A 27659-nucleotide genomic window follows, 5' to 3' on the forward strand; every position below is an offset into this window, starting at 1 on the left:
CCTCACTCCAAGCCTCTCTCTACCTCACTAGTGGTTGTGGGGAATTGTTAATCATCTTATGATATATGACCGATGTCTTCTGCTCCGGGATGCCCTTGATGAGGAGACAGTACTCCAGAGTCGAGGCCTCCGGAAATTGTTTCCCCGCCAAAAAATGCCTCCGAAGTGCATGTCTAAGTTGTTGGTGTTTGAATCTCTTGGTTTTTCTCAATGGGAAGTCACTTTTTAAAGTGTCAAACAAGAGATATGCCTGAGCCCATCACACATATGCTCCACTCCTATAAGTTCCCAACCAGAGAACCCTCTCAGGCTCTCCACCTCCACAAAATGTTACTGCTCCACAGTGGGATGATATTAGTTAGTGTGCCCTCCCAGCCCAAAAACCTTGTAGCCTCTCTCCAAGTGCAAACCACTGTTTGGGTACGCAGGGGGAAGCCTCGGTCCCTGCTTTTCTGATATAGAACCCCCTCATGAACTCTTCACCCCATCACCACTGTGTCCACTCTATACGTAGGCTCCTGTGGGTCTGCAAAAGCCCAGTCATTTGCCACTAACAATTGGAGGCCCAATAATACTTTGTAATGTCTGGTATTGCAATACCACCATCGTACACCTCCCTCTGTAGCTTGGACAGCGCAATACGTGATGCAATCCCCTGCCACAGTAAGGCCCGTACTTCATGTTCAATTTTGACAAAGAATTCTTTAAGGATCCGAAATAGCTTGTTTTGAAACACATATATCAAGCGTGGGAGAGACATCATCTTATACAATGCTGTTTTCCACATCAATGTTAACAGCAAGTTACCCCAGTGCTAGACATCACCCTTCTGTCTGTTTAGTTGTGGACTCAGGTTTAGATGTACAAAGTCCTGTGGATCACGGGTAATATGTATCCCCAGATATAAACTATCCCTCACTACTGAGGCAGGGCGGGACTGCTGGAGTTGCAACTCTCCGCCCACCAGCAGTAAACCCACGACTTTGCCCAGTTAATACTAGGACTGGAATAGCTACAGAAGAGCTAGAATATGAGTAAGATTCTGCCAATGGAAAGAGCAAGTCTAGACAGAAATAATAGAATGTTGTTGGTGTACAATGAAATGCACTCCTCCCACTCCCCCGACACTGCACTCCCCATCGCAACGAGTCCCATCTCACCCATGCTGCGAGCGGTTAGAAAACCACAGCAAAGAGCATGGGAGAGAGTGGGTATACCTGCCTAGTACCTCTATGAAGGGTGAAGATTCTGGAAACCACTCCATTGACCCGCACACTGGCAATCAGCTCCTAATATAGTAGCTTGACCCATGCACAAACCCTCAGGCCCAGTCCCTTCCTTCTTAGCATAGCCAGCAAATAGTCCCACTCTGTACTGTCGAATGCCATTTTGGCATCAAAGGAAATCACCATTGCAGGGTTCGCCTTAAGTCCTATCATCTCGTGGAGCACTCCAAGCACACACTGTATATTCAGTGGGTACTGAGCTGCAGCATATAACCGGACTGATCAGAATGAATTAAGGGTGCGATGACGGTCCTCAATCTGGTCACCAGCACTTTGGCCAACACTTTTGTCTCAACATTCAACTGAGATATGGGACTATAGGAACCACATTCTGTAGGCAGCTTGCCTTTCTTATGAGTCACCACCACTGTGGCTACCCTTTAATCCAGCGGCAGCGGCCCCTATCTCGCGTTTCAAGAAATATTGGCAGCATGTGTGGGGCCACCTTACCCACTATCCCCTTAAATAATTCCACCATCAGGCCATTAGGCCCTGAGGCCTTCCCAGATTGTAAATCCTTCAATACCGCAGCGAGTTTGTCCTCAGTCAGGTCGGTATCCAGTGCCTCTCTCTCTTCCGTGGTAAGCTCAATCGGGGGGAAGTCTCGTAAAAAATCAATAGTCTTCCTCCCTATCTTCCATGGTAAAATCAATACAGTCTTCCGTCATTCTAGTCATTGTAGACTCACACACCATTTTGTAATAAGTGGTGAAGGCATTGGCTATTGAGCAGTTTGACGTATGAGTCACTCCAAACTCGTCCTTCACTTCCAAGACACAGGACCTCTCCTTGTCTCATCTATCAAGCCAAGCCAGCAATCTATTTGCTTAACCTTTCATGTTGTATAGCCGCCTCTGGGTTGCAAGCGCATGTCTACCTGCACTATGTTCCACCAGTTCCCATTGCTGACAGTGCAATGTATGGTGAAGATCCTCAGACTCCCCATTCTCTAGGTTCACTTTGATGGCCAAAACCTCTGACTCCGCCTCTGTGCATTTGAGGCGATGGTCTTCTTTATCCCCCCAAAGAGTGCCTGAGCCTGTCCCCTCAGGACCACCTTGAACACCTCCTGCAATACACCACTCTAATCCACTGTCCCTTTTTTCTCATTGAATTAAAGATTGGTTTGCTCCTCAATTGTGTCCCTGAGACTGCAGTCTTTCAAAAACCAAGGAAAAATCCTCGGGGGCAGGACAAATTCCCATTTGGGCCCTTCCAATGTTACTCCCACCGGGGAGTGATACCATACACCCCGCACATAATGCAGCTCATGCTTTGAATCTAACAGCATTTAACTGTTATGTATACAGATGGTCTAGGTGGGAGAAGCTGCCTTGCGGCACCAAATAGTAGGTAAGTTGTCTTACTAGAGGGTGATGGAGCTACCAGAGTTATACCAACCACAAAGTCTCCACAAACTGTCCCAGTGGTCCCCACTCCTCTGGGAGGACCGAGCCAGACACTCTATCGAGCCATGGCTCCACCACAGCAATAATATCTCCACCCATCACCAGAATTCCGTACAGCATTTCCAACAAGAGGTCGCTCACCAGTAAGAGGGTACCCATAGGTAAGTGCAGTGGGACATACACCAAGCAGACATTGACGGTCGCTCCCTCCCAGGATCCAGAAAGTGCCACATATTTGCCTTGGGGATCATGCCAGACCCGGCATACAACAATCGGGCAGAGCGTTTGAGCAGGATTCTCACCCCCGTGAGTCTGAGTAATATACTACTGATCATAAATAAATCCTTTCTCTGTAATAGGGAGATAGGGTAAATATTTGGACAAACCTTATTCGTTTTCCTGAAGTAGTTTGGATTTTGGCCCTCTCCAAATGGGGATTTTGCAACCTGCCCTAGTAGTACGTAGGTCAACTTGGATTCACAAAAATTTGGTGCTAAATTTGCAGCCACTTTTTGCAAATCCAATGTTACTACACCAAGGGGCAAATGTATCAAAGGATGTGTTTGCGATTCTCAAATAGCGATTATTAGAGAATCGCTATTTGAGTATCGCAAAACGAGATGTAAAGAAAAAGGGCCCTTATGTATCAAGGTAAATTGTGTTCGCAAACGCTGAAATTTGCAATTTAGCTTTGTGCTAAGTAGGTAAGTTTAAACCCGAACGCAAAATAAGGAATCACAAAAATTGCGATTCTTTATTTTGCGCAAGCATTTAGAGAATCGCAATTTGCGATTCCCTAAATGCTATGCTAGTAGGCACTCCAAATTGCGATACCACTTTAAGGAATCGCAAATTACCACCATCCTCAAGTTGGTGGTAATTTGCAATTTCCTTTAAAAAACACGTTTTTCCTTTTTTCAAGGTGCCATGTGGCGCACATATATGCCTTTAGGGCATGTATGTGCGCCACATGTGCACACGTGCACATTTCAGGGCTGCAACAGAGTGTCCTTTTGGAACCCTTGGTCCCTTGAAATTGTGATTGCAATTCCCATTCATTCCTGTGGGTCTCTTGGCCCATAGGAATGAATGGGAAGCCATTTGTTAATTGCGACTCGCAATTTGCAAGTCGCAATTAAGGAATGCGAGGGAATCGCAAAAAAATTGCTATATTATATGTACATATCGTTTTGCGATTCTCAAATAGCAATTCTCTAAAAATCGCTATTTGAGAATCGCAAATGTATCCTTTGATACATATTCCCCCTGAGACCCATAGGAATGAATGGGAATTGATATATATCGTTTTGCGGTTCTCAAATAGCGATTCTCAAATTGCAAATTTTGCGATTCCCTATAGTGCGAGGGCCTTTTGGGATGATACATCCCAAAAGGCTTTTTCACGTTGGCAAACGGGCCGATTCTGAGAATCAGCCCATTTGTGAACGGGAAATGGGCTTCATACATATACCCTTAAGCCCTGAATTCCTTGCCTGCCCATATTTTAAAATTAATCCTCTGCAAAAAGAGATACTTTTTTTTTGTTTGTTTTTTTGTTTATTGAGCAGAGCTACAGGAAAGACAATACATAAAATTGCATAGTACAAAACAAATTAAATAAATGCCAATTGATGATTTAAAATTCCTTGGATGTAATCACGAAGTATATCTCATTATTTGGCTTTATAGAGTTACATGAAATTTTATAAACTATAATGTAAACACTTAACCATAGACATTTACTTTCATCATACTGTAATAAACAGAACTCAAATTTCGGAATCTAAAAAATACTTCCAAGTGCAGGAATGTTTTTTTAATTGCCCCTACTCGTTTAGCATAAGCCTCTTCAAAGTTTTTTGGGTACGCTTCATTTTTTTAAACCATTTCTCGTACAGAGGTGCTTCAAGTGATCTCCAATTTTTTAGAATTAATGAACGAGCTACCAACATTGAAATAGCTAGAAAATATCCCTCTGATTTAAATAACGTAACCTCCCGCCATGTTATGCCAAAAAGGGTGGCTTCTGCTGTTGGGACATAAGGTTTCTGAATTGCTTGACTAAAATGTCCGAAGATTTTTTCCCAAAACAGCTCCTGTTTTGGATAAGTAAAAAAAGTATGTCGCCATCCCCCTTCAGTTGGAGTGAGACAACGAAAAATCTATTTTCAACCTCAGGGTAGATTCTATTTAGGGCCTTTGGGGTGCAATAGGCCATCCAATGTGAAAGAAAAGTCATTCTCCTAAAGTTAGCCGCTGTGAGGGACTTGTTTCCAGTAACTGATATAATTTGCCATTCTTGACTGGAAAAAGTAGATGAAGTTTCTGAGGCAACTTTCTCCAGAAACTACTGCACAAAAGAAGAGTTGTTTTGGGCTTGTAACAAACGATACCAGTTTCTAAACCCTCCCATGCTGACTACATACAAGGCAATAGCTGCCTTCGAAGGGGAGGAGCTTAAAATGAGCTTATATTTATTTAAAAAATGAATTATTTGTAAATTTTCAAAAAATAAAGGCTTGTTCCGATCATAACACCTGATCTGAACTTCTTTCCAAGTAATAATTCTCCCCTGTATAACAAACTGATTAACTGCACCCAGACCAGAATCCTGCCAGGTTCTAAAATGAGAGGTATGGATATAAAGACCCAAATCTCTACATTCGTTTAATTTTAAAGTAAAAAACCCTGAAAACCCATTCTGTTTAAAAAAAACTGTAATCTATTTGAAAGATCCAAAAGCGTTTTGTACCTGGGTTTTTTAGGAAGTTTTGAACTTTTAAGAAAAGTTGGAATTTGAGTTCCTGCTTCTTGAATCATTTTATTTATAAAAAATTGCATTCGACAGAATACAAGCTACATAATCCAAAAAAGCTGACTCGTAATACGTCCAAATATGTGTTGACATCTACTTGTAAAACCTGAAGTTTAACTCTGGGAATCTTTTTATTTCAAATAAAAGATCTTATTATAGAGTCTATGGGCCCGATTCACAGAACTAACTTAAGACAAAATACTAAACTTACTACCATTTTGGTATTCACAGAAGGCACTTACTCATTTTGGTATTCACAGAAGGCACTTACTCATTTCGGTATTCACAGAAGTTAGGAGTCCTAACTTTAGGACTCCTAAATGCCTTCTGTGAATACCGAAAGTCTTAAAATTAGGATTTTTCGCAGTTTAGTAGTAGTATAGTTAGGACTCCTAACTTTAGGACTCCTAAATGCCTTCTGTGAATACCGAAATTCTTAAAATTAGGATTTTTCTCAATTTAGTAGTCCTAAATTTAGACTTAGGACTACTAAATTGAGAAAAATCCTAATTTTAAGACTTTCGGTATTCACAGAAGGCATTTAGGAGTCCTAAAGTTTGGAGTCCTAACTATACTACTACTAAACTGAGAAAAATCCTAATTTTAAGGCTTTCGGTAGTCACAGAAGGCATTTAGGAGTCCTAAAGTTAGGAGTCCTAAATTTAGGACTACTAAATTGAGAAAAATCCAAATTTTAAGAATTTCGGTATTCACAGAAGGCATTTAGGAGTCCTAAAGTTAGGAGTCCTAACTATACACTTACTAAACTGACAAAAATCCTAATTTTAAGACTTTCGGTATTCACAGAAGGCATTTAGGAGTCCTAAAGTTAGGACTCCTAACTTCTGTGAATACCGAAATGAGTAAGTGCCTTCTGTGAATACCAAAATGAGTAAGTGCCTTCTGTGAATACCAAAATGGTAGTAAGTTTAGGATTTTGTCTTAAGTTAGTTCTGTGAATCGGGCCCAAGCTCTTTAAAATAACTAACGTTAATCTTAATATTGATGTTCGAAAAGAGAAAAATTAGTAAGGGCAGAACGGACATCTTAATTAGCGACACTCGACCTATTATAGATAATGGAAGACTTGTCCATTTTTCCAATATCCCCTGTATTTTAATGCTAGTAGCCTCAAAATTAAGTTTAAAGAGCTGACTATATTGCCCTGTAATATAGATCCCAAGATAACGTATAGGGTCAGTTTTAAGAGCCTGCTGTTTTAAATTATATGGCAAGAACTCGGTATCAGTATTTAATGTTATGATCTCTGTTTTTATTGGGTTAATTTTGTTTCCTCTGATTAATTCAAATTGTCTAAATTCGCACATAACCTGATCTATATTCGGCTTTTCCGGGCATAGATAGAATATAGCGTCAACGGCAAATAGCTTCAGTTATGCAATACCTGAAATCGGAGCTTGAATATTCCTATTTCCCCTTATTTTACTCCCTAGGGGTTCTATAAAAAAAGTGAACAATAAAGGTGATAAGGGGCAACCTTGCCTGGTCCCTCGATGTATATCCACTGATCCTATTTGATTGCCATTGATTATTAACTGCGCCTGAGCGCCAATATAAATAGTATGTAGCATAGAGAGTACTTGGAACGGAAAACGGAAACTTTTTAGCCCGGAAAAATAAAGCTTCCTAGTTGACTAAATAAAAAGCTTTTTCTACATCTACCATCATGATGCAGGCAGGTGTCTTGTTAACATTAAAATAATCTAGTCCTTGAACCAAATACTCAGTATTAGATGACATAGTGCGTCCTACGACAAAACTCGTTTGGTCTGGGTGAATTACTTCCTGCGCCACCGGGGCAAACCGCTGCGCCGAGATCTTCATCAAGATCTTGTAGTCGGTATTTAAGAGACTGATAGGTCGATATGAATTCACGTTGTTGGGGCTCTTACCAGTTTTTCGTAAAACTAACTATAATCGCCCTCTTAAATTCTGCTGGAACAGCCCCTCCAGTTTTTATATAATTAAATAATTTCTTAAGGAATGGCGTCAGCTCTTTAGAGAAAGTTTTATAAAAATTCGATGGGCAATCCGTCTTCCCCACAGGCTTTTGCCCCGGCCATAGACTTAACTGCTACCAAAATCTCAGATGTTGCTATTTTGTTTTGTAGCTGGGCACCTGTATTAGAAGACATTTGAGGAAGTTCTACTTCTGCAAAATATTCCTGAATCGCTTCCGGCCTAATACTATAATTTGTAGTGTATAGTTGCTGATAGTGTTCCACAAAGACCGATGCTATTTGTGCTCTATCACTTACAATTGCGTTGGATTTAAGATCAATTATCTCTAAAATACAGACTGATTCATGACATGCTTTTGTTGCCCAGGCTAACATTTTCCCCGCCATTTGTCTTTCTTCATAAACTTTTTGTAAGTAGGTCTGAGAACTATTAATTTCCTCAAGGATAAAGTAATCCCTCACCATCTTCTTTGCTTCTTCCCACTGACCGCGTGTCAAAGAGTCACGAAATCTAGAGACATTTTGAAGAGATCACTGTAATTCTGCAATTTTATCTAAACGTTTTCTCGCCTTACCAGTAGATGCTACAATCATTTGACCCCGGACTGTGGCTTTAAAACTACCCCAAACCGAAAACAGTTCAGCAGTCTCTTCATTTATATTGAAAAACTCTGAAATCCAGACTTTAAAGCTATTAATCCAAAGAGGATCATGGAGAAGGAGGCGGTCCATCTGCCACCTGGACCTTCGTCTCCCCCGGATCCAACTTCTAAATCAATTTGGACATATGAATGATCTGAAAAGGCATTTGCCCCAATTTCAGCTTCAGTGAGTATCAGAGATCGTGATAAAAGAAAGAAATCTATGCGTGAAGCAGAGTGAAATTGCAGCGAATAGCAGGTAAATTCACGAGCATCCTGATTCATCCTGCGCCAAGCATCAATTAGCTAGAAATCCTGTACTAGATCAACAAAAACCTTTTTTGTCTTGGGCTTCAGCTGTTTTTTGTTTCTTTTCAAGGTGTCTGCTCTTAAATCTTGTATAAAATTAAAATCTCCACCTAGAACAATTTGACCAGACTCTCCAATTAAAAGCATATGTATTGTTAATAGTGAAGATATATCATCCATGATTGGTCCATAGTAATTGATGAAATTTAGGGTATTCCCATTAACTTTGACCTAGATCCACATCCATCTACCCTGGGGATCTCGTTTTTCTTGTAAAAATTCCCATTCAATCTCTCTTGAAAAATAGATTGCTACTCCTCTAATCGCAACCCCAGCTGAAGCAAAAAAGACTCTAGGAAACATTCCCGGAAAAAAAAGCTTCAGTGAATTAGTTTTCAAGTGTGTTTCTTGCATAAAAAGAATTTGAGGTTTTAATGTAACCAACCACCTAATTAACCCTCCGTATTTTCGGTTATTCAATATCCCATTAACGTTTAAAGATATAATGTGACATCTGCTACTTGTATTCATCTTGCCCGTATTAAATGGCACATTTTAACCATGCTCTTTCTATTCTGTACTTTTCTATCCTGTTTGCAACTTGTCTTTTTTTCACTTACTTCCACCAGCCTCCTCCCCAACACCCGATGGGTTCCCACCCCTTGGCCTTGCCCCTGGCCCCCCACCACTAGAAATGCGGCCTCACCCGCAAACCACATTTCACCCCCCCTTTCTGAACTTACTGGTGCCCTGTTATTGCACCATAGGTGGCCTGCCCCCCCTCAAATAAAGCTAACCCTGAGCAGAATCAAATAATCCAATAACCAATAAAGCAAAAGGAGATTAGAAAGCAAATACAAAATTACTTTACAACTGAGATTACTTTAAGTAATTCCTGGTCTTCTTCAATTCGTGTGAACATGTGGAACTTCCCCTGTACAAGAACTTTTAGTTTAGACTGCTGCGCAATTGAGACTTGCGCCCCTTGGGCTTTAAACAAATATAAGAGCTTTAAAAATTCCTTGCGCCTTTGTGCCGCCGCTAGAGACATGTCCACAAAGATTCTACATTTGGTCCCATCATTTATATCAAATTGTCTCTGCTGAATTGTCTTGGTCAAAATGTTCTCCTTAATCCTATAGTCCGCAAAATTAATTAATATTTTTCGGGGGAACTTCATGTTGGGTGGAAGGTGGGCTGGAACGCGATGAGCCCTGGTCAGTGTGAGGTCTCCTGAGAACTCAGGGATCACTTTTTGCTTTATACATGTCTTCACCCATTGATGTGCGTCTGACCCTTCGCACCCCTCCGGGACCCCCGACGATCCGCAGATTTGATCGGCGTGAATGATTTTCAAGTTCTTCAATTTTGTTCTCCATAATTTTTTTATCCTGTGCTGCCGAGCTTGCTTGCTAGAGCATTACGTGCATTTGGTCCTCTAGTTGTGATATCCTCGATTCAGCTTCTAGAATTCTAGTAGGGAAACTCGCAACTGCCTCTTCTATTTTTACCAAACGAAGATGAAGTGCTGCTGTCTCGACTTTTTGAGATTTCTTCATATCTCCGATCTCTTCTAGGATTAAATTCAGCATAGTTTTAATATCAAACTGATGCGTTGTAGCCATTTCATTTGATATTCCGAGCTCAGAGACTTCATGTGTTGGTACCTTCCCCCGTTTTTTTTTTTTGCGCTGCCAGCTCAAGTGATTCTAGGTTATCCTTCTCTTAAGGCTTGTCTTGATCGAAAACTAGTGGAGTTTCCTGGAACCGGATATTTCCCACAAGCTGATTCTTTACTAGCTCTTCACTAGTGGAGACATGTGGGAACTGAGCTGCTTGAGCCGTTAAGCTAATTTGAGGGGGAGGGGGTCAGCTCCTTCAATCGTTATTTCTCCCGCTTCTAAACTGTTGGCAGACACCTGAAGGGGAAGGCGAGGACGGCAAAGGTGATATGCACATCAATGGTGAAAAAAATATATTAGGAGATAGTGTTTCATTGCCCGCATGCTCGAATGCGGACTCCCCTGGCAGGGCTTGACTTGACTTCACAAGTTCTTTAGCATTAAGAGGTAGAAGATTCTTTTTGACAAAAAGTGGAAAGTCTACAGAGTTTTTTAGCTCCTGCTTTTTTGTTTCCAGATCTGAGCCCTCATTCATGCTTGCCTCATTAATGTCCCCCAAACCCAAATCATGTTGCGGTTCTGAGAGATCTGTCTCCGAGCTTTCAGGGCATGAACTCATTTCCCCTTGAAGCATTTTGTTGCCTGTTTTACTTGATGGTCGGTTTAATTTGCTTTGAGCAAGGTGTTTTTTAGCCTTAACCGTTATTGCAGCATCCATTTTGGCAGCTGCAGCGGCAAATTTTAGCTGCTTCCTCATTTTTGATAATTCTGCTCCGTATTTGTTAAATTGGAAGTAATTATCTGCTCAGAAGCAGCGCATAAACACTTATTTCCTTACTACTTTTGCTGCAACACTATTGCACTGCTAGCAGTATTGTACTGATACTTTGTATTTTGCCGCCTCACCTCTTGTCCTGCTTCCGCTGGCCTCCAAATGCTCGCCAATGGCCACTCACCTAATGGCTTTTTCAGCTTTTTCAGATCCTATGGCCCTCGCCTCCTGCTCCTCTCTTTTTACCATCAAAGACAACTGCAGAAAGCCCTCCACGGCAACACACACTCTGAATTCCTTGCCTGCCCATATTTTAAAATTAATCCTCTGCAAAAAGAGATACTTATGGGAGTGGAAGCTAAATATGAGATGAGTGGATGACAACAGAGTTTTGCTTTGGCTTCATTAATACAAGGATATTGTAGAAATCGGCACAGGTTAGTAAAATGAAATGACAATACGAAGACCTGAGGTGGGGCAGAAGTGGGATGCCGGGGGTAGGCGGATTTATTTGTTGATTATGATGGATTGTAACCTGAGACAGAGGAGTGAGTTCGTGAATATACATTTCAATAAGGTGTGATCTTCTAAACTCTTAGATTATTAGACCTTTACATGGTTACGTAGGGTAAATTAGTGGCATATTTTTTTTAACATACATGCTTTTCATGATGGTCCTGAATAACAAAAATATGTCAAATATTACACCTAGAGTGCCTTCGGACAAACTTTGACAGACTGACGTGTTGTTGATGGGCCAGCAGTCAAAGGTTTCTTGCAGTGGAGCCAGGTGATGCCTCGTGCTCCCCAAAATCTAAATTAAGGATGGGTGAAATTGTTTAATTTATTACTGTGAACTTTAGAGAAATTGCACAAAACATGGAGTACAGGAATTTAAGATATTGTGTGTTAGTGAATTAAATGTATGAGTATAGGAGCATTTATGTGTGTGTGTCTTCCTATGTAATTAGTGTGTGAGTGTGAATATCAGTATTTCATTTGTGATTGATCTATTCTTTTTGTGGGCTTCTGGTTTCTCTCGGCCACTACTGCAGTATAATAAATGGCATCAAAGCATTTGATTGGTTGCTGGTTATAACATAATGGTGCTCATCCATAGCACAGTGTCCCTGACTTCTTTAGCATGTGTTGATCCTTCCTGGCATTAAGGTGGCACCTGTAGCATGGTTAATCAATTGCTAACTTCTCTTTTTTGTATAAACTGCCCCATGTTTACTATGATGCTTCAGGGACAAATTCTGGTTCACATGGGCAAGTTCCTCAATGACATTCCAAGAATAGTCATCATGAGAGAGTATTTGTCAAGTAAGCCCCCATGATAGGAACAGCTGTCAGAATCCAGGCATAACCACGACATAAGCAGTATGACCACCAATATTCCAGGGTACTTGAAGGAGAGCAACTACTATGTAAGGAAGGACACGTGTGTCTAAAATGCCCACAACATACTACCAATAGGCACAGTATAACTAGCCCACTAGTAAGACTGAAATAACCACTTTTATGTTCAGCATGGCCAGCATTGTCCTAAAAATTCAAAAAGACTCAAATGTGTTGTCAAACATCTCCACGTTTTTCATTCTTTTTGAATTATGACTTTCACCACTGTGTCTACTTGTCTATTGGCATATATGTTTAAAATGAGTAGATCATCAGGCAAGCACCAAGAAGATATCTGCTGTCAATAGCTGCTGATGGATAAACATTTATTCGCTCTGAATATGTCAGACAGGGACACATATTATAAGTTGAGGAGAGCTAATATGTATGCATAGGAGAGGTGGAGTGGGAGCAAAGGTCCTCCATATTATGGACAAAGCTTGGTGCCATGACCACAATCCCCTGGAAAGAAATGTTCCCCAAACAAGGAGGGCAGTCGTCCATAAGTGAACTACCACTTCAAGAAGAATAAACATTGTTCAGCCTAGAATTAATTACCAAGTCACCTTTATGTTTAAAAGGAGAAACCTTCATGTTAAGAAGGAAAATAGAATCTACATCCTCTTAGGGATCTGCAATTGCAGCACCTAAAACTAAGACATTCTCCTACAGATCTAGCTGCATGCCAAAATCTAGACGCACTTAAGCATACATTTTGGCATAAATCCATTGAAGGGGTCAATCTCTACTAAACCAAAAATAATGTGTTGAACCTCACGTTATTTACAATGTCTGGCTTGCTAAAAAAACAGTGCCTTCCTCTTTTAAAGGATGCTGATAAAAAAGTAAGTTATGTGTATGCCATCCAAAACTGTAGTTATGCTCATAACATTCGTATAATTCCTAGAAGGAGACTGTCTCAAGCAGAAAATGTCTTGCCAAGAGACATTTTATGCTAAAGCTAGTCTCATATCAGTGTCATGACTTGCTTGTTGTACCATAGGTAAGCCCTTCTTAGAGAACTTCAAGTATGGCACAAGGGAGCCAGATTCCATACAACTGGCAAGCTTTTGTGTAATTTCTTGTGATTTCCGAAATGTTAACAAAACTAAACAACGCAATGACACACCCCTTTTTATTCGACCCAGACATGTCCAAAGGCCTCTAACATGTACCTTTTTTAAATGACAGCAACATCTGATTTGAAAGTTTACAAATGTTTCCCTAGGGACAAAGAAAATGTTCAATTTCAAGCCCTTGGTACAACAGACAAGTTCAATTCTTCATCTGGGGGATCCCCCAATCATCCATTCATGGGGGGATCTGTTCTAGTATCCATATAGAGACAACCCCTATGTGTGGTTTGCATTTAAAATAAGTCCAGTGCCCAGAAATCACCATCTCAATTCACCATGGGACTGTGTGAAATTATAATGCAATTTACAGGACGTGCCTCATGTAAGCAACTCCAGTCATGCTGTTCATGGACTAACCTGTGGATGTGGCATGGATTATATTGGACTAACCACTCATAAGGTGAAAGTTGGAATCCAGGAGCACATCAGCACATTCAGGGCAGGAAAGCTCATGACTCGCCTAGTTAAACATTTCCAGGAAATAGGAAATGCAGCACAAAATTTTAATTGGACAGTCCTTGAAAAAATGGAGCAAGGATGTGTGGGAGCAGAAGAGACACTGTTTAGGAAAGAAACACGCTGGACTTTTTCTGAGCAGACAGACCAGGGGGAATTTAGTGATGTGGTTGAATGGCATAAACTCTGTGACTAGTTATTTGCTCCACCACCACAATATGTACTCCTTGATTAAGACCCTCATTTTGGGTAGTGCAACTGGAGTGCCCCACCCACTTACTCTTCCTGTGTGACAATATTACACTTCATACCAGCAGGTACTGTTGATTAAGATTTCAAGCATCTTTTAGATGCGCTCATGAGAATAAGTGGCCCTCCAGGGATAGATCAGTAATTAGTATAGAGGTTGCCTAATGCAAAAAGAACAAATAATGGACAGAATGTTGAACAATGTCAAAAATTCACCTCAGTACAGGGATCGGGGCAAACATCCTTCATTTTTTGCTCCCCATGCCATTCCAGTTTAAACCCAGACATATGCAGATCAGTTTTGACTCCGGTCCCCATGGGAACAGTCCAGCCCAAACGTCCAGGCCAGGTCCTCCATGGGCCAGAAACAAGCACCCTAGAGACCGGTTTTGGGGTATCACCCCATTTCAGCCAGGCTAGCTGGACTCCAGTGATATAGAGAGCACGGGACCATCGCCTGGGCATACCCGTCCCACTCGGGGTGACAAATGCAAAAAAAACAAATGATGGACAAGGGTCCCTTGCACGCTGTGCCACTGGATTCAAGCTAGCCTGGCTTATGAGGTGTGTTACCCTGAAACTGGTCCCAGGAATGCTTCTTTCTGGTCCAGAGAGGACCTGGCTTGGCAGTTCAGGCTGGACTGTTTCTATGAGGAGCAGGATCATGACTGATTTGTATGGGGTTGCCTCCAAACTAGGGTGGCATAGTGAGAAAACAAATGATGGATTTAACTCAGATCTCTTGACTGGGGGTAAATGTTTGATTCATTCATCATTCAGTCCATCTTTTGTTGCCACAGCATTTTTTTGTTCTACGTGGGATGGGTATGCCCAGTTGTGAGTCCCTTTCTCGCTGTAGCACTGGATTCAAGCTGGCCTGTCTGATGAGGGGTGTTACCCCTGAAACCGGTCCCAGGATGCTTGTTTCTGGTACAGGGATGACCCTTCTTGGCAGTTTGGGCTTGACTGTTTCCATGAGGAGCAGGATCATGACTGATTTGCGTATTACTGGGTCCAAACTGGTGTGGCATAGCGAGAAAAAGAAGGATGGATTTAACCCAGATCTCTTGACTGGGGGTGAATGTTTGATCCATTCAGCATTCTGTTCATCATTTGTTGCTGCGGCACATTTCACAGAAGCCTTGAGAGCTTTTACAGGAGGCCTTTGTTGCTTATTGAGCTATGAGATGGCGTGCTTTGGTCAGTTAACAGTTGTGGGATTGGTGATAAATGCGGGAGAGGAACCCTGATGCCGAGAATGGTAGTGAAATTTGTCTTTAAGGGGACAATATGGCTTTTTGATAAGCAGTGTATCCCTATGAGGATCCATATGAAGTGGTCCCGGGACGGGATAGGTTGAGATGCTCCTGATTGCAGATGTGCATAAGTAATTTTGGTTGGGTTGAAAGAAAAAAATATGTGGTCCTGTTTAAAACTGTGAAACGTATACAATATGAAAAGCTGTATATTGTTTCTTTATAGGTGACTGACTGCGTCTCCCTACAGTTTCCACTTATGGCCTCCTGGTACGGTGGTCATATGGTAACTATCCTCCTATCAATTTCAATAAAGGGTATGGATGATATTCTTAGGGATTTGACCCATAAGTATTTGTTTACGTTATCTGTCTACCTTTTTTTTTATTTTGGTATACAGTTCTGTTGTATATACGAGTGAAAATTGGTCCTTATGCCTTGTAAGTTTGGGATGGCAATGAAACATGTCAGACGTTCCTATCAAAATTGTCTAAACATGGTGGTCTGTTTTTAACCAATAGTGTAAGCATTAAAATTAAAGATGGGTGCTAAATGCCTCACACAACTCCATTTTTAATTTTTTTTATAATGAAGAATCCTCTCCTCCCTGTATGAGAGCCTAGGGAGGTTTTGAGATGTGTGAAATACCCGGTAGGGATATATAGAAACACACACAGACAGCATTTCCCTGACTCTGACTACGTGTTTGCTCATCTGCCTTTATAGAAAAGCTGCCAAAGTGAGCAAATTAATGAGAAACTGCTACTGGTTTCTTGCTTACATAAGGCACTTCTTATATTTTGAATTATAATTTCACACAGTCTTATGGTGGATTGATCTGGTGATTCCTGAGCATTGGGTTTGTTCTAAATACAGAACACACATAGGGGTTGTCTCCAGATGGATTCTAGAACAGATCGCTCCTTGAATGGATGAATGAGGGATCCCCTTGATGAAGAATTGAGCGTGTTTGTTGCACTAAGGCTTGTGTTGTAATTGATGGTTTTGAGTGGAGGCAATCCTTGGTGTATTTCTCTCTCTAGCTCCCCCCTTTTTTTGTGGGACAAAGAAATGGAATGCCAACCGATGACTAGCTAAAAGGCCTTTAAGAATTTTTCAGAGGGAAAATACAATGCTGATTTGATAAACACTTTGGCGAAGGGTGCTATTTCACATGAAATGAAGGTCCCAAAATAATACCTCTGAAATTAATTTAATAATCTCGTAGGAAAGGATACACTGGCCTCTATTCTTTATTCCTGTTTATGCCTTCCATACACTTGGTCACTGCATCTCAACCATCCTCTCTAACCTTCAGTATTAAAAGGTCCTGTATGCCAACTCACAGAAGAATATAAATCTGATTGCACTAATAAAAAGCACACAGGACCTCAACCACACCAGCTAGCATGTTTCTTCATTGGGGTCGCTCCTTGTCAGCAACAGTTGTTTCTAGATGGGCTCATCCGGAACTGTTAATGAGAGTGGTTTTGTATGCATAATCCACACACAGAGTGACACTGTCTCTTGGCTGTTGTATCACCATGGAGGTTGTAATGTGATTGTTCTGTAAATTCAACTTTGTCCGCCCTTTGTTTTCTATTTAAAACTTATTTTGTGTTTTTTTGAAAATGCACATTAGAACATTTCCTGTACCTTTTCATCTTTTATCTTTTCATATTCTTTGAATGTAACAGGAACCTTGGGCAGAATTACAAACAAAATTCACAAAATTACCCCCAACAAATTACTGCGGTTTGAACTCTTTTGGACTATGAAACTGGCAGGCACATGGTTTCTTTCACTTCAGTGTCTCTCTGAGGTCCTCACTGCATCCCAATTTGCCCTGATTGACAGCATTTCAAATCCGATTAGCTACCATGTCTCACATGTTTCTTTCAGATTGAAGAAAGTGAATCAAGAGAATTCTGTGTGGCACCTCCCTCAACTATCAATATCATTTTTTTTCTGGTAGAAGTTGATTACTTTCAAAATTTGGTAGAATACAATCCACAATTTTAGGCATGGAATTTTGACCACTCCAAACATGTAACTAAGGATCTGTGACTAATCAGTTTCATAGCTTGCTCTTCATTCACTATGTATGGGCTACATTGAAAACACCATAATAACTTTATTCAATTTCTAAGGTAGAACATGCAGATCTAAATGCAGATCTAAATGTGATGACATTTTCACTAAATATGTTTTCAGTATAGTAATTTTTGTAGTACAATATACTGAAATATCAAGTAGGAAATATTGTGCTCTAAAAATATTGCATTGAGAATATCGACCCCCCCACCATAGCAACTATATAAAGTAAATAAAGGTCTGCTGTACGTAAGTTCACATTTACTTACCTTGACAAAATAAATATAAATTTACACTCAAGGTACATGTATCTGGAGTTAAGAATAGCAAATCTATGCTTACCTATATATACTTCTCCTCATGGTATTTTGTCAGTCGATATTCTGGCTCAAACAATTTGTAGCCCAACAGTTTTGTGCTCAAAATCATACGATCATTTTCTACTTGTATGTACCCTTTTTCCTTATCTTGATTGCATAGATCGTATGAATTGAAATACAGATTTAAATGATTATCTATAGTGTACGTGAATCCGCCCACTTCCATCTTTTCGTTACTCATATTGTGTCTCTATGGAAGAGCTAATGGAGCCAACAGAAGGGCCCTTTGGTGGGTATGATTTCATGCACAATATCACCTAAAGCCCGGCCAGTGTTCTAAACTCTTTCACATACCCAGAGTGTGTATGCCTCCATATTTGAAAAGAAAATAATCTTTATTTATCTATGTATTAATAGGAATGTAGGCCTCTTTGCTTTGGCCAACAGCAAAGCACAGCTATAGCAACACAGGAAGAACAGGAGAGTGTACTTTTTAAAAAACATTTGAGAATCTTCCTTTGCATAGTCTCAGCAACACACCAGTGGAGTCCATTCAGCAAAAAGGGACAATGTATATCAAAATCAGGTTCTCACCATATGTAGGTATGCACCCCTCACTGAAAGATATATCGTCGATGGCAATGGATTCATTTGGTCCACTCGTATTAAATAATCTTCCTTGGATGAAAATCTAGTTGAAAGGAAAATTCACTTTATTATGAAGTATATTATCCAGTGCTAGAATGTTTAAAAAACAGACCAATAATACCATATCTAAAAGAATTTGCTGGGTTTCTGAGCTTTTATAAATTTACTTCACCAACCATTTTAATTATGTAAAGGAGCAGGTTCAAGGTCTCATGTAATAAGTACACCCCTCTGCCTTCCCACCATCTCAATTCTGACTAGCACCTCAGAGAAGTGATGCACAGAAATTGGTCTGCGTAACTTAACTAGTCTCTTTGCTAGTGAATTAGTAAAGATCAACAAAATGCTAGTCTTATCCTTAAGTTGTTTCTTTCTGCATTCACTATCTTAATAGATAGTCCTCTAATGCTATGCGGTTCTGCAACTGAGGAGGGACTGAATACTGTGCATCACTCTCAACTTCTAAACATTAGTTGGCAGGCACAAGCCAGTTGGCAGACATGGGCTTGGAATGTCATACTGTAAGACAAATTCTTACAGTATGATATTCCATGCCCATGTTTGCCAACTGGCGTGTACCTGCCAATTTATGTTTAGAAGCTGAGAGTTGAAATCAGTTTAGAGGGGTGGACGCCGATTGAAATAATAAACACAATCCTTCTTAGGGTAAACCACCCACAAAAGTCACTAAATAAAGCAATGCTTAACCCTATGGAAACCTGTCACAAAAGCAGTCGGGATTAACTTGGAAGTGTTAAGTAAATATGCAGCACTCAAACAATAATAACGTGAAAACACAAGAAAAATCCAAAACCAATTTAGAAAAATAGAGTTCATTTTAGTAAACAAAATGACATCAGAACAACCAAAATCCAAATAGCAGAGTCAGAGTTATAAGCTGTTGAATTTCTGGGGTGCCAATAGCACCAAGAAGCACTACAGTGCATTTAAACTGCAGCCTAGTCAGAGCACTAAGGTGCTCCTGACAGGTAATATATTTTGTCATACATTTGGGTGGTGTAAATATACACTGTATCCCCTCATGGCTTTTAGACACCATTTACAATGGCTTATATGGAAGTTAAATAGGCCAAACAGGGAGTTCCAAGGTACATCACATAACTTAAGGGGGAAGCACTTGGTAAACTCCGTATAGCCCGAAAGCTAGCAAAAAACAGGATTCAGAAAAATTGCAAACCTTTGGGGCAAGAAAAGTAAATGTGCTACTTTACTTGCTATAAAATATGTTTTCATAAATTACCTTTGAATATAGTCTCTTAAAAGGTATGCAGGGTAACATATTTTAGACAATCGTAAACAGCAATTGTTAAAATGTCAGGCGACACCAGACCAGCTCAGCCCTGGGGAGGATTCTTTGTAAGGCTTCACTGCCACAAATGGGCCGACCAGCAGCCGACAGACGAACTCTGGAATGATATTGCGCAACACTGCCAGGTCATGCAGCCCGTGAGTCCCAAGCGTGGCACAGGGCTCAGGGGCACTTCACCGTACATAGGTCAGAGGGGAGGCAATCATCCCTCATCTGTAAAGCAGCGGCCTATCGTGTCCAAGCCTGCCATCCACACACAGGCCTGACTGCCAGAACTGTGCTACTCTGCAGGACGATGCGGCACAGGGCTGCAGAGACCGAGTGACTCGCAGTGCTAGATCCCGAGGGCCCCAGCCAGTGAAGACAGAAGACGGAGGGCATTACACACCCCATAGATGAAAGACGCCATGGCCTCAGCAAGGAGGAAAAAGGAGCGCTCACTCAAAGTCATGCTCACTCGGTTAGCTGGTGCCTCGGCATAAGAGCATGCACAGCAACCAAAGCTAGCCATACTCCCTGAAGGGGGAAAAAAAGAAGCCCCCCACAACAAGATCACTTATGGAAGTGCTCTTCACATCCCTGTGTGAAGAGATCCAAGCAGTGCAGAGAGACTTGGGCTAGGACCTCAAAGAGGTCAGACGCAATTGTGCATATGTGGGTGATAGGGTGTCCAACCTGGAGAAGCATGAGACTGGTCGAGATGAGGAGATGGAACACCCGTAGCAAGTGGTGCTCTGCCTGCGAGAGCACCAGGCTGCTGTCCAGTAGCAATCTGAAGTTCTTGAAAATCGTTCCCACAGGATCAACACTCTAAGGATCAGACATTGTGGCCTATGTGAAGGCCCTCTTCCTGCAGATACTGGGCACCCAGGTAGTATAGGAGTTGCAGTTGACAGACTTAATGGAGTCAGCCTCCAATTTATGAATGGGGCCTGCCTGCTGGACATTTTTGTCTATGTCCATGACTTCCAACTAAAGGAATGCATACTATGCATAGCATGGGACGCTCACTCTGTGCAGTTTCAAGGCCACACATTGACGTATCAGGACTTGGCAGTTGTGGCTTCACAAAAGCACAGGGACTTTCAACCCATTATCATCTTCCTCCAGAACAAGCAAATCTCCTACAACTGGGTCCTCATGTTCCACCTCAGTTTCCGCTTGGATGAAAAGATCCATCAAATTGCTTCTTTGCCTGAAGCCTGCCACATCCGGAAAGGAAGTGTCAATCCCGAAACGGCAGAGTGAGGTGACATAACCAGTGAAGTAAGGTACCGGACCCTGTGGGGAACCTTGGACCAGATACTGCAACCATGGCCATGGAGCAGCAGGCAGTTCTTGACAGTCTAGGAGGTGACCCAGAGCAGCACAACTCCACTTGACTCTCCGGGATCCGGGTCAACTTGGCTTCCTCTAAGCAAATCCAATTGGATCTTGGGGCGTGGTTGGCAGGGGGGCATGCGACTTTGCCTCATGATGAGGCTATAAGGACATTCACCCAGTTGCCCTCATGGGAATCTGCTGATGTGTACTGGTACAAATCAATACCTATGTTAATAATTTGGTTTTATTATAAGTTGGGGTTTGTTGGGGTTCTTGTGGGAGGGCTACTCACTCCATTCCTTTACATATAGGCCTGAACTAGATAACTCCTTTGTATGCAGATGGCAAACGTTGACTAATCATCAGCACCCAGATCATATCACTCCCGCACCCTTATGTTTACGCACCCAACACCCCACCTTTATGTACTCCCGGAATAGGAGTTTGTCATGTTAAACGTGAAAGGAATTAACAGCCCTGTTAAGCGCAGGGCACACTTATTTTATCTGGAACACTCGGGGGAGATATCTGCCTCTTACAGGAGACGCCCTTGTCAGCCCGTGATTGGCACTGAATGAAGTCACAACACTTCCCAAGACACTATATCTCCTCACTACAAAGAGTGAGGGGGTTGCCATCCTGTTTGTATGTTCCTTTAGGGGCACGGTGAGCTGTAAGATTGTGGACCTGAAGAGCTACCTCTCAGCGAGTGAGGCACACTTGGGGGACCGCTCCTGCACACTTGCTTCCATATCTAATTCTAATGATAATTAGGAGCAGTTCCTCACTGGGCCAAGTGCCGACGTCCCCTGATCAGATGTTGTTACTTGATGGGGATCTCAATCTGGTGATGAACAGTGACAAAGAAAGGTCGGGCAGCACTATGGGCAGACTGGGGCCCTTTTACTTGCATGCACATAGAACTTATGCCTGCCTTGAATAATTCCAGGGTACAAAGGGTATACAAGACCAGATTGCAGCAGTGGAGATCGAGACCTGGAATCTCTCTGACAATGCCACCATAACACTTACTCTCCACCTGGCCCCCCCAAAGGTGGGCCTCCCCCCCAAACGTGGCTGAGGGAGAGATTACTACAACATCCACAACAATCAAACGCATCACCAAGGTGAGAAAGGTTTTTTAAGCTATAAACGATCACGCTGGTACCTCAATTGCTACCTTATGGGAGTAAGTGAAGGCTGTGGTGCATGGAGAGCACATTGCTACTTCTACTCCTGACAATAGAATATGAAAAGAGAAAAGACTAGACTGCAGGGAAAGTAAGAGGTCATCAGTAAGTAAAGTCCCCCCTCCCCCGGATCTAGAGGCAATTAGAACCAGTGCATGCGCAGTTTGACAGCTAAGTTCTAGACAGGGCAGACTATGCTGTGCTCCACCTACAGCACACCTTCTATATAGAGGGGGATACTGGCCAACAGATTGAGGACTAAGAGACTGGCAGAGAGAGTGGGGACAATTCTGCAGACTTATGGTACTGAAATCACAGGGATGCACTTATAGCGGCCGCCTTCTGTGATTACTATTCATCCCAATACACGGCACAAGACTTGCAATTTGCGGGATTAAGTGACTATCTTCGCAGTGCACATACACCCCGGCAGGCTGAGACACTAGATCAACCCATATGCATTAAAGAGTTGATGACGGGGATTGTTCACAAGAACCTTCTGAAGTCCCTGGGCCCAGAAGGGTTTCATCCGCTCTTAAAGAAACATTTTGCCAGGTACTCGCCCCTCATCTTCTTTAATAGGCTCTTTAACTCCTCAGCTGTTACTGGCACCCTTCCGCCCCCCCATGTTCGAGGCTGGCATTATCTTGATACCCAAACCAGGGAAAGATAGGAGGCAAGCAGTTCTTGTCAGCCCATTTCTCTTATAAATATGGATGTGAAACTGTTCACTAGCATCATAGCCGTGAGGTTGGGACCCTTAACTAGAAGCGACGCTTACACATTTTGGCATTGGAAACAGATTCAATGCCAGGATCTTTAGTAATTATGGCGCCCCACAGCTGGCAGTGTGCCTTAATAGAATAGCCTCTGCCCCCTTCCCTGTCAGCAGAGGAACGAGGTAGGGATGTCCACTATCGCCCCTCTTGTTCTGTTATGTTAGTACAGCTTACTATATCCTGTGAATCACCTCTGAAGAGGCATCTCGGCATTATTGATAAACACAGGCAAAAGCCTAACACAGAAGGTTAAAATAAGTTTGTTTTAAGCAATTTTCTGGATTTGATGTAATCAAGGCAGATGCAAGCATGGTAGGGCACAGCATTCCAATAGTATTGGGCCAGGCTAAAGAAAGACCTGCCTCTATATCATTCAGACACTAGGAACGATAAGCAGAGCTTTGTCCTTAGAGCGCAAGTCCCTATCTGGACAGTAGTAATTTAGTTTTTACCGTAGCAAACTAGGTCCTTTTCCCGTGATTTACATGTAAGGAAATGTATTTTAAAGATTGACTTTTTCTTAATGGGTAGCCAATGCAAGGTTTGCAGTGATGGTTCCGCTGAGGAGCAGGAAGGAAGATTACCTACAAGTTGTGCGGCTGTGTTTTGTACCACTTGCAGTTTAGACATTAAGGACTCATCTGCTGATGCAGGGAATGCATTGCCATAATCCAATTTACTGATAATCAAGGCCTAACAGAAACAGAAAGAGTGAGATGTGCGAAAGACTTCTTTAACATGGACATCATATTAAAACACCTGCCACTGGTGGCAATGGCTTCGTCTTTCACGGACTGAGACTGATCTATTTTAAGGCCAAGATATTTCACTGCTTGCTGGGTTATAGGAGTGAAGCCTAATTCTATAGGCCACCATTTCTTATTCGCTCTCTATATGGAACCACTGGCACAAAGGGTGCGGCACAATCAACACATTATTAGGGTGCTGTTTGTGGGTGAAGAGCACACCATCAGCCTCTAAGTAGATTACGTGATGGTGGTGCTTCAAGATCCGCTCAAGGCCTTACTGGTCTTTATAGAGGAGATGAGAAGATTGGGAGAAGCTGGGGACTTTCACATTAACTTCAAGAAATCAATAGCTCTCAACCTCTTGACTCCAAAAGCTGTACAGACCCATCTGGCTACCCAGTACCCATTTGGTTGGGCGGACACTTCTGCACAGACCTTACCCAATGGAAACTCTACAGTATATCTTAGCTGGGGTGGGTGGCAGCGCTGAAAATACCATGTTACCATGGGCTCTTTTTTTTTCAAGCCTTGCCTCTAACACCCCCCAGTGGGGGTGCTACAAACCTTGCAGAAACACAGCAACCACTTTGTCTGGGATGGCTGGAGGTCCTGTATGTGCTGCAAATAGGATTGATGTCTGACCTAATATGGAGGCCTGGAAGTTCCCAGCCTCCAGCGCTATTACCAAGTGGCACAATTACGCTTTCTAGTGGAATTGAACCACAGGGAGTTGGAAAAAGCATTGTTTCATGGACAAGGCAATAGCAGGAGAACATCTATGGAAGGTCCCTTTCCTGCACAGGCAACAGAGGGGCTGAGGTTTGTACTCCTTCCCAATGGCTCAAGCCACACTCCGAGTCTGGGACTGGGTAGCTACCCAACACTGTCTGACCTCCTTCTCATCACAGCTGACACCTATGCTGGGTAATACAGAGTTTATCACAGGCTCCACCCCACCACTTTCACGGCCTGGCAAACAGCCTGCTGCCATTCAGTGGGCCATACGTTTAATGCTGAAGGATTCCTCCTTTTCAAACAGCTTGCTAGGAATTCCTGGTTGGCTGAGGTATGCATCCAGGTCACGCAGGAACCAGCACTCTAGTCAGAATAAGCTAAATACACACTAAAAGATAACCTGTGCTCACCCTCTGGTTGCTTGGCACAGAGCAGTCAGGCTTGTCTAAAGAGGCAATGTGTAAAGTATATGTGCAACAGATGCACACAGTGACACAATGAATACACCACAAAAAGACTCCACACAGGTTTGTAAAAATTGAGAATATTTATCTGAGAAAAATGAGACCGAAACAACACAAATCCAATCAATAGAAGTCGAGATATTAATTTTTGAAGATTAAATGTGAAAACAGCGCTTAGAAGTCACTAGCGGTCAAAAGGGTACTGAGGACCTGTGCAAATCCAAAGTTCAGGCTGGCTACATGAACCACCCATGGCTTGCTGAAAAATTACCTAGGATGGAGCAAAGCGTTGACGCTGAGGACACAATGCGTCAATGTTATCCATGCAGTCAGGTCGCTGCGTCGTTGTCGATCTTCACTTAGGTGAAGTCAATGTGTCAGCATTGAGCAGGTCATAGTGTAGTCATCAGGCCATGCAGAATGTGAAACCGCTGTCGTTGAATAGCCTCTGCGTAAAAGGGTGATGAATCTGTTCCGATCAGCTTAGTGGTGACGATGCATTGGTTTTTTAGAGAAAAAGTTGCAGAACCCACTTCTTAGGCCCAGAACTTAGAGAGGGCACTTCAGGCAAGGGTAGGACTCAGAGAAGGCAGATTCCAGCAGGCACCAGCAGAATTGCAGGACGTCTTTTGCGTCCCTGAGACTTAAAAAAAAAAAGAGGAGATCACTTGGAGAAAAGCCAGAGTCCAGCTGTCCTTCAGCAGAGTCAGGGAGCAGCAGGCAGCATGTCAACAAGTAGAAAAGCATACTCTCAAGAAAAGCAGTCAAGTTGAGTCCTTTAAGCAGCACAGCAGTCCTTTTAGAAGTGGTTCAGTTCAAGATCCCGAAGTGCCTGATTTCAGAGGGTCAGAGACCCAGTACTTATACCCAGAAGTATGCTTGATGTAGGGGTTGACGCCAAAGCAACTCTCTGAAATGCACAAGGATCACTTTCAACCCAGTCAGGTCTTCCAGGTTACCTGTGGGGGGGGGGAGGTGTGGGGAGGTATATCAGTACTTTTTGGATGGAGAGGGCACCACTTATTGAGGTGTACGCTTCAGCCCCTCTCATTCCTCCATGCCCAGGAAGACCCATCAGAATGCAGATGAGTGCCCAGAATGCAGATGACCCTCAATTTCCTGTGTTTGTGGCTGTCTGGAGGAAATGCACAAAGTGTAGCTGTCACCCAATCCCGACGTGTATTGGAGACTGTCAGGCACAAAGATCAGTAAGTATAGAGAATTGTCAACTGTCTAAAAGTGGCATTTCTAAAACAGTAATGTTAAGTCCAACTTCACCAATAAGGAGGATTTAGCATTACCATTACAAACATATGAAACATGAAAAAACTACTCCTCTCTGATCAGGAATTACAGCTTAAAAATGTATTAATGTATTCCCAATGTTGGTGTATGAGAGGGTAGGCCTCACAGTATCAAAAAATGAAATTGGCTATTTGTCGCCACTAGGGAATGCAAAACATAAAGGTGCATGCCCTACCTTTTACTTACATTGCACCCTTCCCTTAGGGTTACTTAGGACCTACTTTAGGGGTGACTTAATTGTAATAAAAAGGGAGTTTAAGGCTTAGCAGTGGCAGTAAACTGCACTAACAGGCACTGCACAGGCAGGCCTAAGATCTGTTTAAAATGCTAGTTCTGTGGGTGGCAAAATGAGTTCTGCAGCCCACTAGTAACAATTGAAGTAAAGGCCCCGGGTATATGGTATTCTTACTTTACAACAAATATGCCAATCAGATATACACCAATGTCATCATGTTTAGGGGAGAAGCACATTCAGTTTAGAACCGGTTAGCAGTGGTAAAAGGCTCAGAGTCCTAAGGCCAACAAAACAAATCAGCAACAATGAGAGGCAAAAGGCAAAAGGTCTAGGAGAAGACCACACTAAGGATGCCAGGTCTAACACAGTTCAAGAATGATTATGTGCTCAGAGAAACGGAGCAGCTCTGTTACGTGCAACTGAGACATTGGGCTACTCATCCGGATATGGATACGGGCAAACACTGACCGCTCACCCCCATTTGAGAAGGGTCAGTTGTCCAAAGATAATGACTGATGCATCTTGACTGAACTCTACGCTCTCAAACTTCAGTCCCCCCACTAAGGAGAACACAATAGGGCAGAAACAATGGGAATTGGAAATAGGAAGTACCTTGACACACAAGAAATAGGAAGAGATCTACTACAGGATGAGGCATACTGCTGGTAACGTCACAAGCATAGACACCACTGTTATAATTGCAACTTATTGGTACCTAACTCCTGTTCGACTGCAGAGAGGCAACCACGGCCGCAGTGCAGACTGCAGGCGGAGCTGCTGGGCTCCCGGGACATTGCTTCTTCTTCTCTGAGACTGCCCAAAGCTCACGCAATACAGGGATGTGGTTCTGGCCAGCATTGATACATTCATCAACATGCAATTACCATGTTTAACAGCATACATTGTCTTGGGGCTCCCAAACCCCATGACCTTGCCACTTAAATCGTGCAGGGATTAATCAATGGCCTAGCATTGGGAGTAGCTCTCCAAGCAGTACATGCCTATTAAGGAACCGAAAACCCTCTGACACACACAGCATGGCTCCATAGGATATGCTGTGTACTGGGAATGGAATACTTGTCCCGAGCACTAACATCCCAACTGGATACTTACAGAGAGCTCGTGCAACCATTTATTTTGCTGCTCTTGGCTG

The 27659-nt window shown here is 42.4% G+C and overlaps 1 protein-coding gene across 4 annotated transcripts in view; it reads right to left on the reverse strand.

Moving 5' to 3' along the window:
- The window catches only part of MALRD1 (MAM and LDL receptor class A domain containing 1), a 2533556-nt gene that overhangs the window by 2191615 nt on the left and 314282 nt on the right, over positions 1-27659 (reverse strand). For all 4 annotated transcript variants that reach the window (XM_085630825.1, XM_085630827.1, XM_085630826.1 and 1 more), the window contains exon 5: positions 18343-18439. In XM_085630825.1, coding sequence (XP_085486951.1) covers positions 18343-18439 — 97 coding nt within the window. The remainder of the gene's footprint in view (positions 1-18342; positions 18440-27659) is intronic.

This window comes from Triturus cristatus, chromosome 10, assembly GCF_964204655.1.
Source record: "Triturus cristatus chromosome 10, aTriCri1.1, whole genome shotgun sequence".
Lineage (NCBI taxonomy): Eukaryota > Metazoa > Chordata > Amphibia > Caudata > Salamandridae > Triturus > Triturus cristatus.